Source organism: Schistocerca americana, chromosome 3, assembly GCF_021461395.2.
Source record: "Schistocerca americana isolate TAMUIC-IGC-003095 chromosome 3, iqSchAmer2.1, whole genome shotgun sequence".
NCBI classification, from domain to species: Eukaryota; Metazoa; Arthropoda; class Insecta; order Orthoptera; family Acrididae; genus Schistocerca; species Schistocerca americana.
This window is the reverse complement of record NC_060121.1, coordinates 221,826,703-221,843,635: the sequence shown is the minus strand read 5'-3', so window position 1 is coordinate 221,843,635 and position 16,933 is coordinate 221,826,703. Positions and strand designations below refer to the sequence as shown.

Genomic DNA, 16,933 nt, shown 5'->3' with positions numbered 1-16,933 from the left:
TGGTTTGTTTCTCCGATGGAATTGTTTCTTTCAGCGGCATTCGCTGCTAATGGGCAACTGTACTATATGCAGATTCTGCGGCAAGAGGGAGCGTTACTCACGTATAATTCTAGTTATCAGGGTGGCTCTGAGCACTATGGGACTTAACATCTGTGGTCATCAGTCCCCTAGAACTTAGAACTACTTAAACCTAACTAACCTAAGGACATCACACACATCCATGTCCGAGGCAGGATTCGAACCTGCGACCGTAGCAGTCGCGCGGTTCCGGACTGAGCGCCTAGAGCCGGTAGATCACCGCGGCCGGCTATATTAGGGTGGAGTATGAAGAGTTATTTAGAAAATATGTATGTAATTTCAATTAAGTCCCCTTTTTGTGTGACTTGTTACAACTAAAATATGAATGTAATCAAAATGGTTCGATTAATAACTTAAAACTATTTTCGTCCTTTGGGATTAGTTTAAAATGCAACAAATAGTACAGAGAAGTTCCTGGTACATGAAACCTAGATAATTGTGCTATGAATGTCAGATTTGTTATTAATTTGAATGAATACAGGTAGGATTTATTAGGAGTACATGATATTCAACTACATAGTAACAGCAGACATTCTACAGGGGTCATGACATAATCTTGTCATACTATTTATCAATAAATAAATACTAAATACAAAACTATTTTAACAAGTAACGTAATGAGTGTACTCTGTACTCGTCAAATATGAAAAATGCCCCGTTGGACGTAACAGTGACTAAATTGACTAAATATCACCACAATAAACAAATCTCATCAATTTTTCGGTTACAGCGGAGTTGAATTAGCTGCCATTAATTGGACATTGCACTTTCCAAGCATACTCTTGCCTTGGCAAGTGTGTTGTGAATATATGTGTAATTAGTTTTCGCTTTGTTATGCTGTCGATTCGCCAAATAAATATAAGATTTCGTTAGCTGGCCGGTTCAACTGTGCAATTTTTACAAATCTATTGTAGCAATTATGGTGGACTACTTGCTTCTTATTAGATACTACGCAGGTGGTTTTCCGTCTTGGAGGAGAATAGTCTAGATTTGAAACCATATCGTCGCCAAATACTGGCCACTGCGTCCAGTGAGGCCTCAGATGGAACCCGTAAGGGAATTCTAAGGTCGTCACTGAGAAAAGTGAGGTATGGAGAGAGGTGCCATAAATCTTGCTTTATTGTGATACTAGTTAACCAGAAGAAAGCCTTTCCTATAAAGTGTGGAAGTATCAGAGATTGAGCAATAGCTCGGATGGAGTCCACAGGCGTACCTTGAAAAACCTATCCACGTAGATTATATTTGACCTGTTTGCCACGAAATGTCGCTGCCCACATTTAAGTGCTCCCTCACACCAATCAGTGGTTTGACTGTATGCTATTGTTGCTGCTGTAACGAGTATCATGATTACAGATCTCAAGTCAGGCAAACCGCGGACTCTCGATGAAATTATATGACTATAACCCAAAACATAATTATGTAGTTAACGGGTTAGACATTTCTCTTGAAAAACTAGTGCCCCGCCAAAACGTCGTAGTACACAAAATTGGGCAGTAAACGTATTTCTTTCAAGAAGTTTAAGACAGCTGTGGACCCGGTTGTAACTAAATTATTTGAAAGAATGCGTGTTTGTTGAAACTGACAATCGAAAAATTATTTTCATTTCCAACTATGAATCGAAACGATTGAGAAAAAGGAGATAATTTCTAAGTTTTTAAGCAAAAATAATGATACCATTATACTTCTGATATGGTACACAGGCTACAGAATTCAGTAAATTATGCTGTTTAATTCACTTTCTGAACAGCGACCTCATTCCAGCCTCCATCCTCCGTCCTATTGATGCCAGTGACGAAGGAGGCCAGTGTTTTTAATAACAGATCAAGGACACAGACGGTATGAGGACGGCTGGGATACCAATATGATGGGAGAGTAGTATTGGTGACTTCTGTGATGTGTACAACGGGCTATTTAGCGGACAAAAAGGTATACAAGATGAGAAGAGAAAAAGGAAATATAAGTCATTGGGCACAAAGTTACATGTGACAAGGAGGTTTCAATTTATACTTCACCGAACGATTTGCCACTGTGGTAAGAAACTGGTCACGTATGCAGGAGGACACTGGTTCAACCTCATCCGGATATTAGGTTCTCCGTGTTTTCCCCGAATCGGTTAAGGGGGGTAGGACGTCAAACGGGCCGACTTACAAGTAAATTCATAAAACTTTGTCAGCACGACCAGGAAGGATTCACACTTGTAGCAGCGGAAGTTCGAAAACATAACAAAATAATTTATTTTACGTGTGAAATTTCATATTTTTTTCAGTTACTATTGGCTGCATATGTTGCTATAGGTACACTCTTCTTCATAAATAAGAGAGACTGCTCGATGAATTTTGCACAGCATACAAACCATACTTACAGGCGTCTGATACTCTAGAATATATTTAATTTATGAAAAAATGAATGAGCTGTTACGTTTTTAACTTAACATTTAGAAAAAAATCAAATTTTGTAGTTAATTATCTCAATTTTTACCACAGTTTTTAATAGATTTGGAAAATTCTAGAATTTCCTTACACCTGTAAGTATGCTGTGCAAAATTCATCAAAGAATCTCTCTTACTTGTGAAGAAAAATGTACCTATGGCAACAAATACTGCCAACAGTAATTGAAAAATTGATGAAATTTCATACCTTAAAATATATATATATTTTGTTACGTTTTTGCACTTCCACTGCTATGAGTGTGAATCCTGAATCCTTCCTGGTCATTCTGACAAAAGTTTATGAATTTATTTGTAAAAGTATAGACAGCAGAAAATAAAATGTCCTGTGGTGCCTCTCCTGCTCCAAGTCGGCCCGTTAGGCGTCCTAACCCCCTTAAGGTAAAAGCTGTGTCGGTTCGTTTGGAAGAGTGAGCTGTGTAGGTTCGTTTGGAAGAGTGAAGCCGATTTCTTTCCCCTACCATTACCCAATCCGAGCTCTAATGGAGTTTTCTGGTTCGTACTCTGATAAATATGTACAGATTAAGAAAAAAATTAAACAGACAAGTAATGAGCGTCAAAAAAAACCATATGATTACACTGTTAGTCATCAAAAATTCTTTTCGTTGGCTTGTGTTGTTCTTGGATCAACACGCAAATTTAGACCTCGATCTCAGCAAGAAAGTGTCTGACAGCTAGTTCGTTGGTGTTTTCATTATCTTTTCATTGTGAAAATAGTGAAGCAAACACTAATCACCAATGAAAAGAAATAATGAAAACAGGAATAAAGGACGTCTAACACCCCTCGTCCTCATCCTCAATAGACTACCGCAGTTCGATACCAGCCTCTTGCACCAGTATACAAGAACGAAACTTTTCTCATTCAGAAGTCAACAAAAGAAACACTCTGAGGAGGCCACTTGCAACAGTGGTCGAAACGTCGGGTGTTTTAAAACAATAACTATGCGATCACAGCCCAGAGTAATTTTATTGACTGTGACAATGGCAGCGGAAGCCTACGCTTGCATTTGTACGCACTTTTGCCGTGCGGGGTTAACCGAGCGGTCTAAGGCGCTGCAGTCATGGTCTGAGCGGCTGGTCCCGGCGGAGGTTCGAGTCCTCCCTCGGGCATGGGTGTGTGTGTGTTTGTCCTTAGGATAATTTAGGTTAAGTGGTGTGTAAGCTTAGGGACTGATGACCTTAGCAGTTAAGTCCCATAAGGTTTCACACACATTTGAACATTTATTGTACGCATTTTTTCTCTCTATGTGGCGTGTTTATTTCATGCGACAGTGTCCTGGACTAGTCGTAAAGTGCACAGTGGACAGTAGTATTAGCATGTTAAGGAAACTTAATACTGCACGTCAGAGGGCAGCGAGTGTATGTATCCTGAACTTTACCACCCAGCTATTGATGCAGCAACCCTATTGCTTGCGCACATAAACGTGAATCGACCACGTCGTCTCCTCCCACACATTGTTATTTTGATCGAGGTAGAGACTAACAAAAATGGCTCTGAGCACTAACTGACGTCATCAGTCCCCTAGAACTTATAACTACTTAAGCCTAAGTGACCTAAGGACATCACACACATCCATGCCCGAGGCAAGATTCGAACCTGCAACCGTAGCGGTCGCGCGGTTGCAGACTGTAGCGCCTAGAACCGCTCGGCCACCCTGGCCGGCTAGAGACTAACGTTTAGATATAATGATCTCATGATGGAAATGGTTTGGCTGGAGTCTTGGGAGGTAGAAGAGGCTGGAAGTAGAACTTTCCAGTTCATACCTGATGTAAGGGAACGCTTGGAATTGAAATACTTTGAGCCCACACGAGGACTGATCCATTTTCTCAATGGCCATTGACCCTACCCGACATACTTATGTCGATTTGGAAAGAGGGCTACACCAGCGTGTGACGGGTGGGGTACCGGAGGGTACACCCGACCATGTAGTTTACGAATGCCCCCTCTTCAATGATGTTGCGAACACACTACGAGGCAGACTACCAAACACACATCAACTACTTAGACGAGAGGAAACTTTCCAGACCTTAAACACATTAGCTAACGAGGTATCGCGAAAAGTTTTAACTGAATACTTGAGAGAGATAAACTAAATAACCAAGACAACAACCACTGATTGCGTCCAGAGCCCTATTCCCATGCCGCCTGTGCGTGGACTGGACGACTTTTCATCTTAGTTGGAATCCGCCACGCGCAGGATTAGGGGGAGTAGGAGCCAACACCACCGATAATGACACGCACTGAATATGACGTAGGATAAGTTAGTTTGTAGGACTTAGTTTTTAGGGAACTACGTTAGGAACTGCAGCGAATTAACATCGAGGCCTGACCAGTGCCAGGGGCACGCTCTTCGGGATTAGCTCGAAGAGCAAGGCAATTTAAAAGTAGGTTTATATCTTTCACTGGCACACATGTGACGCTGCAGACGATAGAAATTAGTTATAGGAATTAGATATAAACTGTACATATTAGAAATTAGATGCCCATTGTATGTTAAAATTAACTGTAGCTCACTCAAAAACTCTAACTAGCTGCAAACTAAGTATAAAATGTAGAAGTATTATGACCCACTAATGAAATAAGTGGGTTAACTTTGTATAATTATATTGGTTTCGTTTGTAAAGAATTTAAAAAAAATGGTTGTAGAGAAAATAGAAAAGAAGAAATTGCCCTTACCACATTCGAGAGCTGACGCCTGAGGTGGACTGTCGTGGCGCGTGGGCGGCAGCGCCGGTTGCTGCTGCTGCTGCTGGCCGTACTGCGGCTGCACGATGACCTGGAACACCTCCGATATGTCAGCGTGGGGTTCCTTGCCCTCGGAGCGTCGCTGGAGTTGGTGGAGTTGCTCCATCTGCAGGTGCTTGACCGTGCGCACGTGCTGCAGCAGCGGCAGCTTGGCGCGCGCCGAGAAGCCGCACAGGGCGCAGTGGTAGAGCCGCTCGCCGGGCCCCGAGCCGGCGTCCGTGTCTCGGAGGTGCACGAACAGCAGGCACGAGGCCTCGTGGCGCTGGCCAGCCGCGTGCAGCTGCAGCTTGTGCGCGGAGTTGGTGTAGTAGTCGCACGCGTGGCACCTCACCTGGACGCCGCCGGGCGACGACAAGTACTTCAGCTTCCACTCGTTGCGCGCGCCGCCCTCCTTCACGTGGTTGACGTGCTGCAGCCGCTGCAGGTGTTTGTCCGTCTTGCAGTGCAGCTGGAAGTTGGCCTTCAGGTTGGTCTTGTAGGTGCACAGCTTGCAGACGTAGTGGCCGGCGACCACCGCGAGGATCTCCTGCTCGCGGATCTTGGTGCGGTCGGCGGACAGGTGCAGCGACAGGGCCTCCAGAGAGTCGGTGGCGAAGGCGTTGCAGACACAGCACTGGAAGAGTTGCTGAGGGTTGGGGTCTGCGGGCTCGGGCGGCGGCTCCATGGTGTCGGGGTTGAGGCCGGCGTCCAGGTGCGGCGCGAGGTCGAGGTGCGGTGGCAGCTGGCCGCCCGTCATCATCTGGATGAGCAGCGCTTGGTTGTACGCCATGTCGGCGAGCGCCGCCTCCGTGTGCGGGGGCGGCTTGTCGCCCGGCAGGGTGAGTCCCGGGTGGAAGTGCAGCAGCGACTCGACGCCGGCGGCGGCGGCAGCTGCCGCCGAGCCGTGCTGGTGCTGGAGCGCGCTCAGCGTCTGCATGTGCTTCACGTTCTGTTGCAGCACCATCATGTTGTGAGTGTGCTTCTCGCTCGTCATGTGGATCCGCAGGTTGCGGGCCACGTTCGTCTCGTAGTTGCAGACGTCGCAGCGGAACGTGGGCTTCGGCTTGTGGTGCTGCTGCTGCGACGCCGGATGGTGGTGGTGGTGGTGGTGCGGACTGAACGGCTTCACCGAGGGCGGCGGCGTCTGCTGCTGGTGGTGCTGGCCGTCTCCCGCGCCCGCCGCCACGCCGCCGTTCTGCAGCTCCTGCATGTTGTTCAGGTGCTTGTCCGACTGCATGTGTATGCTGAGATTCCCTTTGGTCGTGGTCGAGTAGTTGCAGACTTCGCAGCGGTACGGTTTGTACCCGCAAGTGTAGGTCTCTCCGCGGGCCAGCCGCGGGTGCGGCTGTCCCGCGATGCAGTAGATGCACGACGTCTCCGTCTCCGGGTGCTTCTCCTTCATGTGGATCTCCAGCGTCTCCTGGTACTTGTAGTGCCAGTTGCACTTAGGGCACTTGAGGGTCTTACAGGAGTTGCGCGAGTGCATGCCGGGGACGCCGGCGCCCAAGACGCCGACGGCAGCGGCGCCCAGTCCGCGCGACGAGGCCAGGATGAGTTCGCACTTGGCGCAGTCGGCGCCACTGGGTCTGCCCGCCATGTGCTCTGGGCAGACGCCGATCGTCGTGCCGGAGAGGAAGCTGGGTGGCGGCTGGTGCGGCTGTTGGTGGTGGTGGTGCTGTTGGTACGACTGCAGCAGCGGGCTCAGGGTCGAACCCGGCGAGGGGCTGGCCCCGGGAGACGCGCTGCCGGTCGTCGCCGCGGACGCCGAAATAGGGCTCTTGCGTGTCAGGTCCATCACATTGTTGGCGCTCGCGCCTATCCTTCCGTTGGTGCCGACAACACTGTTACTGTTGCTGAGATTACTACTACTACTTATACTAATACTATTATTGTTAACATTATTATTACTAGAACTACCGTTTTGAGGTAGGGAGACCGGAGTCTCAGGAACATGAAGATTCTGGACGTTAGCTCTCGCCAGAGGAGAGGAGTTAATGTCCGCATCGCGGCGGTGAACAACTAGGCTCTCCGCCACCTCAGAGTGTCCTCGCACTATCTCACTACTACCGTAGCCACTCTTGTCATCACAGTTGCCTCCCGAGGGAGAAGAGCGCGACCCGCCGTCCGGAAAAAGGAGCTTCGGGTCTTTAGGAACAAGCTGCGGAGTCTGGTGCTGTTGCTGAGAGGTTGGCGGGTCGGCGCGCTTGTCGGAGGCGATCACCGCCGGCACTGGGGCCGACAGCGGTTCCAGGAACGACACCAGCGGCTCCTTGTTCTTCCCCACGCACTGAATGATCGCCGACGCGTTCTTGTGCCCGAGAATGTCCTTCTCGTCCTCCAGCAAGGACACGTTGTGATCGCCCATCGCGTGCGCCACGAACGACTTGGCGTAGCCGAAGGAGAGTTTGCATATGAAGCACATGAGGATGGGCTTGACAGGAACTGAGGAACAATCTTTGCCGGAGTACTTGTCCTGCTTGGCGTCGGCACGGTCCTGCTGGGCCGCGTCGCCGCCCTTGGCGCACTTGTCTTCGGCGTCGCCGCCGCCGCCAGACGCCGGGGCATTCTTGCCCGACGCGTCGCGCACGGTGTAGACGCGGTAGCTGTGCATGATCGGGATCTCAGGAACTATCTTCTTGTCCGGGAGCAGCCCGTAGCCAGCGGCGGTGGCGGCCGGCTGGACGCCCGCCGAGGCGCCCCTGCCGCCGTCGCCGCCGGGAGCCGCCCCCGCGCCGCCGTACAGCGCGCTGTAGAAAGACGCGTTGCGCGACACGTAGAAGGCGTTGGCGATCTGCGGGAAGACCTGGAACTGCGACAGGCTGACGCCGCGCCCGTCCACGATGCAGCCGTCGCCGATGGGCAGGTCGACGGCGTCCTCCTCACTCAGCTCGCTGTCCTCGATGATGTACGCCGAGCCGTCCGGGTTGTACACGATCTTGCCGTCGAACTTCTCCACGTCGCTGGTGGCGCACGAGTCGTCCGAAGCGCCGTGCGACGACGGCGGCGGCGGCTGCTGCGCGTGCACGGCGCCGGGGGCGGACGTCTGGTCACCGGCGCCGCCCCCGGCCCCGGCCGCGCTCGCCATGCCGCCCGTGTCGACCTTGGCGCCGGCGATGGCCGCCGCCTGGTCGTCGTGTAGGAACTTGCTGGCGGTGGGCGGCGAGGCGACGCGGCTCGCAGATGCGGAGTCGCCGCCGCCCGCGATCACCGCGGGGGCGGCCGGCGGCGACGCCGACGCCTCCTCCTCGGGGCTCATGCTGGTGCTGGAACTGCTGCTGCTACTACTGGAGGAGCTGCTGCTGCTGCTGCTGCTGCTCGAACTGCTCGAGCTGCTGCCGTCCTGGTCCTGGTCCTGCTGGTCGAGCTCTAGAGACGCCGCCCCCGGGACTGAGCTGCTACTGTTGATGGCGGCTGCTGGCTGCGCTGCTGATGCGGCGGCTGGGCTGGGCATGGCTGGGCGGCGGGGGCGGCGTCCTCAACCATCACATGCTGACACGGCTGTCGCGGCAGTCGCGGGTCCCAGTCTGCAACAGGGGCAGCACCGCACACATTAACAATGGAGCGCCGCACTGCTAAATGCAGCTATTAAGTTTCAGATAATTAAGCTGCGAGATCGCCTCCATGCAACAGTCCTTCGTAAGATGTCACATTAAATACGGGAAACCTGATGTCTTCCATACACTTTTCAGAAAGTTCTTTAAGATTTCTGGAGCAGGTTTGGTTTGGGTTGGGTTGATTTGGGGGGAGGGGAGGGGGGGAGGCCAAACTGCAAGGTTATCGGTCTCATCGGACTAGGAAAGGAAGTCGGCCGTGCCCTTTCACAGGAACCATCCCATCATTTGCCTGATGCGGTTTAGGGAAATCACGGAAGACCTAAACCAAGGTGGCCGGACGCGGGATTGAACCGCCGTCCTCCCGAATGCGAGCCCACAGTGCTAACCACTGCGCCACCTCGCTCGGTCTCTGGAGCAGGTCTGGTCGCATTATACGAGGTGTGTGTGAGACAAAAAAAATGGTTCAAATGGCTCTGAGCACTATGGGACTTAACATCTGAGGTCATCAGTCCCCTAGAACTTAGAACTAGTTAAACCTAACTAACCTAAGGACATGACACACATCCGTGCCCGAGGCAGGATTCGAACCTGCGACCGTAGCGGTCTCGCGGTTCCAGACAGCAGCGCCTACAACCGCAAGGCCACTTCGGCCGGCGGATCTATCTGGCAACACTGTGTTCTTCTGCTTGTTTACACCGCTGTTTTCATCCCTCCCAGATGTCCAGGCCGAGTTTCAGCTCCATACGGCCATGACGTTATTTTTTAGAAGCGCCATCAGTGAAGTTGTGTTTTTGTTATGTGTTACGAAAATGGAACAGCGGAATTTAGAGCAGCGTTATGCCATCAAGTTCTAACTTGGGGAATCCGCGAGTGTGACCTTCGAGAAGTTGAAACAGGCCAATGGGGAACATTCCTGATCAAGAGCACAGTTTTTCGCTGACACAAATCAGTTTAAGAAGCCACAGAACATTCTGAAGATGAATCTCTCTCGGGGAGAGCCTCAACTTCAACATAAGTCGAAAACTTCGAACGTGTGCGTGCTCTTCTGAGATCAGAACGACATAGAACAATAAGAGTAATGGGCGACGTTGAAACGGTCAGAAAAAGGTCGAATCGGCTGAGACCAGACATTGCACAGAAGTGGATGCTGCTTCACGACAACGTCCCATCACACACGGCCAGTCCCATCACATAATTTTTGACCTCAAGAGGCATTCGTATTGTTCCGCAGCCTCTCTAATTCTCATCATCTTAATCCATGTGACTCTTCCCCCGAGACTGAAAAATGTCTTACAAGGACGTCACTTTGTGACTCTGAAGAACAGTCATAAGCATGTGACTAACATGTTAAAGTTCCTACCAGTTCAAGCCTTTGAGCGCTGCTACAAAAAAAAACGTTGAGAGATAAAAAATCAGTGTCATTACTTTCCTAAGCCACCTCGTATGATGGAAAAAATTTTACGTTCACGAAGCATCGTCTCATACAAAATAATGTTGATGGCAAATAGTGAGGGAAAAGAATGGGAAGAAGGGTAAAAGGTAAAGTGTTGTAGTAGTGATAATGGTAGGAGGAGGAGGAGGAAAATAGCCTACATTCTGCCTCGGAACACGCCCAGGGTTGCATTGTAAGACGTAAGGAAATAAAGACGTGAGAAACGAAGAAAATGTAAAATCCGTAATTGAACGCAGTGCATTTGAAGCTGATTGCAGACCGATTCTGCTGCCACCAACGTACATTTCGCGTAAGCATTCGCGTGAGGACTACGAAGTTAAGAGAAACTAGGGCTCATGTGGAGGTATACAAACAGTCGCTTCTTCCTCGCTCTATCTGCGAGTGAAACAGGAAATAAAGTGACTAGTCGTTGTACAAGATACCTTCCGCCATACACCGTACTGCGGCTTACGGAGTATGTATGAAGATGTAGATACTTATCTAACGAAATATGACATAAGAAAAAAAGGTATAAGCCTGAGGAGAAGCAGAGAGGAGTAGTATAGGAAAAGTAAAAAATGAACGATGTTAGGAACATAGGCAGAGTAGTTTTGACACAGTTCAGTCAAATTCTGACACATAATTATTCTGAGAAATTACACATCAAAAGCTAATTTATAGTCAGGTATGGAGCGTCAAAATACATTCATATAAAACTATCTCTCAGTATTCAACTAGACAAAGTACTGTTCTTGGCTTTTAAGTATATCCAGCTTTCTAGAGCAGAGTAAACAAGTGACAAAAGAAAATATTATGACATAGGCAATATAGTTGACATTAATTACGTAATTATACGGAGTGCTTTGACAGATTTATGTACCTGACGAAGGAGAAAAGTGATTTTAATAGATCGATATTTCGCGTGAGTGTTTCTAAGGAGTCACACTCTCGACTGATTTTTGATCTGAAAACAATATATATTCGTCCGTTAAATCAAGGTCTCTTTGCCGAGATATTTCTCTGATGTCCGCGTCTTACCTACCGAACGATATTTTTAATTTTCTCTGGATCAAGACATAAATGTCCAGATAATTGTATATAGCCGATGGATGAAATGAGATCGTCGAGTCTCATCATCTGCCACGGCCGAAATCATCGGCCAACCAACTGATATTTTCGAAACAGCCACCGTCCTGGGTCGTGAATCTTGCAGCTGGTTCTTGTGGAGAGTGCCTAAGGCACTAAAACCTCTACAGCGGTGGCTGGTAAACTGGGGAAAATGATTTTCACCTAGGGATAACTGCGGTGGGCTCAGAAATTCCTTACTCCGCAGTGGGTGTAGAAAACATCACTCACCCGACCAACTCCACCCAGATGCCAGTGACAACGTGAATTTTTCCCGGCGCGGGAAAATAACCCGAGCGGCTCTTTTTTATCCCCGAAATATTTCTTAATTATTAGGGAGGCTGTCGACGTGTAGCGACGTGCGTGATGACGATTGATCGACTGCGCGACGTTCCACGCGCTCGCACAGAACAATGGGCTCGGCGCGACTAGGAACGCTCCGCACGTCCAGGCCGGCAGTACGGAGATCTGGCCCCACACCGGCAATAACAAGCCTCTTCCCGGCCACCTGCAAAAAACCCCGCTAGCAGATCGCCCACAATTTTTTGCCCATCGCGAGTCGGTGCGAGGACATCGCGAAATAGTGATGCCATTTTCGAACAATGGCCTCGGGAGCGTCCTCGTATATGTTTATTTTGGTTCCCTCGCCTCTTACGTTCGAAACCATTCGACGCCGAATCTTCCACTCGGAAAATTCTCAGCCTGTTTTTACGTCTCTCTCCTTCTATACTGTCAAAAAATACAGCTGCCGACACCACTCAACACGCGTGATAAGCCCTTATCTCCAACTGTTTATAAACAAAAGTACCTAACACACTTACAGATCGAATGTACCCAATTTGTAGTCAACTCATTCTCGATTCTCAAAATATGCCAGACGTCACATCGTGTGGAGTCTCTCTTCTCCGGCGAAGCCCACCTGTTGACACGCTTTTCCCCGCCGCATTCGCTTCTCCGACTGATAACTGCTATTGAAAGAGTTAATTGAAGGATAAAACAGGCAGCTACGCCCTCATTCCTGGAATAAGACAATGGTCTATAAACGCGGGTTGGTTTCTTTGAACAAACAACCGCGCGATGCTGGCCAACTGCGTATTAGACGAGCGGCTATAGAGCGTAGAAAATGTTAAATTAGTCCCGATGAAAGCGGAGGTGTGAAGATATGTCAAACAAATGTCGGTCTTTTGTAATAAAGGTGGCTATTCGAAGTGCTTACAAACGTCGTAATGACATCCTACAGCTTTATCAAGCGACGAATCATTTCAAATTACTTCCATTATGTGCAGATAAGCTTATCTGCAATGTAAATAGGTATTAGCGCCATTAAAATAAATTCCTTGGTCATAGTTTCGTAGTTCCCGGAAGAATATGACTGCAAGAAAATCAGTCAACGTTCTCTGGAGCTAAAACCTATAAATACTCCGTATCACACCTAATATAACACACTGCATCAGATCCACACACTAGTAAAGCAATGAACTTGCTTTGTGCTTTTACTACGATATTTCAGAAGTTAGATACGCAAACTAAGGAAATAATACTAAAACTACCATCTTATACGCAATGCGCGAGAATCGCACGTAATATACGCCCTAATCAGCGTTGTCTTCTGCAGACCTGAGCGTACGTATTTACTGAGAAGCGGAAACTTTTCGAATCGTATCGGACAGCGGAAACACCTCCATAGTAATACAGCTCGTGGAAGAGCCGCGTGGTAATCAGTATCTCCTTAACAACACTGCTGTCATTGTGACACGTCCCATTAGGTCGTCTATGATACAGGGAGTTCTTTGTCAAGTTTATCTTGTTGCCCCAAGATAACTTCTCACAGACCAGTTCATTGTGAATGCGGGTCCACATTCTCTGCAGCTGTGAGAATATACAGGTATTCTTTTGAATTTTTTACGACGAGGAATATCGATTAGAACAGAACTCGGTTTTACTCACAATGTTCTCAGCGGTTGTAGGAACAGTTTGCGAAATACGGTTTCCCAGTTGTGTGAAGTGGACACGATCAGAGTCAATGGCAAACCATGGTTCCAGGACCGCTCTCACCCCGGAATACCAACACAATAAATCTTCTCTCCTTCCCATCTCTTATTTACTAGTGAGTGGCCCGGCCGGCGCAAAATGCTCTGATGAACGGCATTCAGATCTGGAATAAGACATGACTGATGAATACTGATTGTGATCTTCGTTTTCATTGTATTTCATATTTCACGTATTAATGCAATATAGGTCTACGCTAAAACGGCCACACTGCGCTGCACTCCTGAAAACTTGCCGAAAAGTGTTAAACTAAAATTTCAGCAACAGATACAAAACCTCTGGTCACGCAAAAGAATCATTCCACGTATTGATATTGCTAGAAATGCTGCTACTAAACACCTGACTACACACCACCGATTTGCCACTGCCAAATTGGCAGAAGATTATATTCCCCAAATTTACCACTCTCAGGTCAGACGTTTAGTAGCATTATTTCGGATAGTATACATGGTTTGAATGGTACTTTCGTCGAACGGCAATATTTTTTTTCTGCTAATGGAGTTTTAGTTTTGCATCTGCCTGCTAGCTTCACTTGACTGACTCATATATCGTCAAGTGCAATCCTGCACGTAACACCGACAAACAAACATTCATTTAGAAATCAATGAAAAAGCAACGATATTAACGAGCTAGGACAAAATGTCATATCGCACTTCACTGTCGCTAGTGATATAGTTACTATCATACACACTGCAAGGCAAATCAGAAATCCACTTCATCAATGCAATACTTGTCGACTTGTTAAGAGTTTATTATAAATAAAGTTATTCAGTGCCACAAGGCCTGGGTTGCATATATGTAAATACGCAGCTGTAAATTCACTTGAATAGAAACGAGGCAGACTAAAAGAAATTTTCGAACTTCACTGTTTGCCTGTGGTATAGTTATCTACATATGCGCAGCAAGACAAGTCAGGTACTCAATGCAGTATCGCCGAATTTATTAAGAATTTATTATTAATAAGAAATTTAATTGCTACTGTTTCTAGTACTGTAAACGTTGACAACCGCTAATATTATTCCCTAAGAGGGAAAAAAAACTCTTTACAAAGAACATTCCCGCACAACTAGGCTCCCCTACACGCGATTCCCATTCTAGCCGAATTCTTCGGGAGGAGTAAGCAACAACAATACATTTTTAATAACGCTATTTTTCCGCATAAATGGTACCGTTAGTGGTTTCGAACAGACAGGTTCATCAACAGAAGGCTGTTTAAGATATTTTATGTTGTTTACATTTGTTTTCATTTTTTATTCCCCCCATGTGGAGAAAATGCCTTGGGATGGTGATGCCCCATAACCTATACACGCTATGAGAAACGGCCTATTTTAATGGAATTGTACCTAAAAACTGTTGAAAACTATGTAAACATTAAAGCGAAACTGTTTTAGTTCTATGTTACGTACGTCGAAAACCCGTTTCATTACGTTGCGATATTGACCGCAAGTGTGTCATGCAGCAGTGAAGACTAGCACTTTTTTAATATATGTGTTCGCACATTTTGTAAAGTACCACACACACACACACACACACACACACACACACACACACACACACACACACACACACACACAGCACGAAGTTGTGCTTCATGAACGGGTGTAAACTAAGATCTAAGATAACAAACTAGAAGAATTTCACTTTAATAATTTCTTTACACTGTTTTCATTGGGTATTAGGTACAATCTCACATCGTGTTTTCGTTACAGGCCACTAGCACCCCAAGGAATTTTTCGCTACATGGAGGAAAAAAGTAAAACTACTCTGGGGCTTTCTGTAACAGCTCCCTGTACCATACGACTGAGCATTATAAGTAACCATTTTTTGTTGCGTGATTATAAATCTTATTTGTGAGCCATTAGTGATCAACACCTAGTTTCCTAACTAAATGGGTAATATTTCTTCCTCGTTTAGATCTTTCTTCCTTGTTTAGATCTATCTTTCTTCCATATTTAAATCTATTTCCTCAGTATTTTAGGGTATCTCAGATGACTTCATTTCCGCGTAGTCACAGTATTAATTTATGAACACCTTCTGTACAGATACACACTAAAAGATGCAACTTAAACGTGCGAAAACGATTGTAAACAACATCAAATGTTTATCTTAACTTGAATAGCCGTCTGGCGATGAACCTCTCGATTCGAAACGGCTCAAATGGCTCTGAGCACTATGGGACTTAACATCTATGGTCATCAGTCCCCTAGAACTTAGAACTACTTAAACCTAACGACAGCACACAACACCCAGCCATCACGAGGCAGAGAAAATCCCTGACCCGCCGGGAATCGAACCCGGGAACCTGGGCGTGGGAAGCGAGAACGCTACCGCACGACCACGAGATGCGGGCGATTCGAAACGGAATTACTCATGTGACTAAATAGTATTTTTAAAAGTGGCTCATTGTTGTTTTCTCCTCCAGTATTTTGTACACAGTCACGGTCTCAAAATGTCAGTTTGCGGCAAAAATAGCGTCTCGCGTCGGTGTTTCCACCGCTAAGATACATCACGACAGAAGGCATGTAGTTAAATCTAGCTTTGAAATGTGTGTACACAGAAAATCCGGTAGCGACCGTGCGAAACTACTCGAGTGATAGCGGCTGTGAGTACTCAGTTTCACGAGTACACAGTGGCGCGTCGTGACGTCACCCACAGCGCCGGCGCCGCAGCTACGGCGGTAGTCCTCTGAAACAGGAGCCGGGCGCTCGCTATATTGCCTATCAGTAGCGCGGCTCGCTCATATACGGCGCTGCCGGCCTGCCATTCCTTACTATATTATAAAACACGCCCCCCCCCTCTCTCTCTCTCTCTCTCTCTCTCTCTCTCTCTCTCTCTCTCTCTCTGCCGCCCTCTCCCTCCCCATGCCCCTCGTCTTACGCCGCTCATCGCCGTCTCTTTTTCACCCCCTTCCTTCATTTCTCCCCGCCTTCTTTTTCATCTCGCTCCGTCTCGGAGCACCGCCTCAGCCTCCTCCTCCTCCTCCTCCTCCCGCTCCTACGCGAAACTTCATTTTAAGCACATCTGGGCCTCATGCATATTTTATTGTGCAGCGGCTCAGTCTATACACTCATATTGCGCGCAGCTTCGGGCGCGCCTTAGGGGAGGCTGAAAATGGCGCTATCATTATGACTTTTCCAGGGCGCTATCTCGCAGCCTCCCCACAGGCTGGCCGCCGAGTCGACAACCCGATACTGCGGGCTTATCGCTCAGCGCAGCCGCACCTGGCCTCAGCTCTCCTTTGTGTGCCGGCTCGTGCGCAAGGAGATGCTGCACACACGCGGAATTGTTTCGGCGAAAATCTCTGCAGCGCCACCAACTTCCTATCCACAAGTTTTCTCAATCCTTGGGCACCAACATTCTGTGAAGTACACGAATAGACTTACGACAATTCTCTTGTTACCACACTAGGGCCAACCTCTCTCACTGTATTCCTAATTAAGAAAATGAGCATGCACAACGATGCTCACTTACTTTTAACTTTAAAGATACTAAGCCCTCTTTTCTATCACATATCTGTTAAGATT

At 47.7% G+C, this 16,933-nt stretch overlaps 1 protein-coding gene across 2 annotated transcripts in view; it reads right to left on the bottom strand.

Moving 5' to 3' along the window:
* The window catches only part of LOC124607509 (zinc finger homeobox protein 3), a 112,013-nt gene that overhangs the window by 41,200 nt on the left and 53,880 nt on the right, over positions 1–16,933 (bottom strand). For both annotated transcript variants that reach the window (XM_047139895.1, XM_047139896.1), the window contains exon 2: positions 5,202–8,773. In XM_047139895.1, the coding sequence (XP_046995851.1) occupies positions 5,202–8,700 (3,499 nt within the window). In that variant the 5' untranslated portion in view covers positions 8,701–8,773. The remainder of the gene's footprint in view (positions 1–5,201; positions 8,774–16,933) is intronic.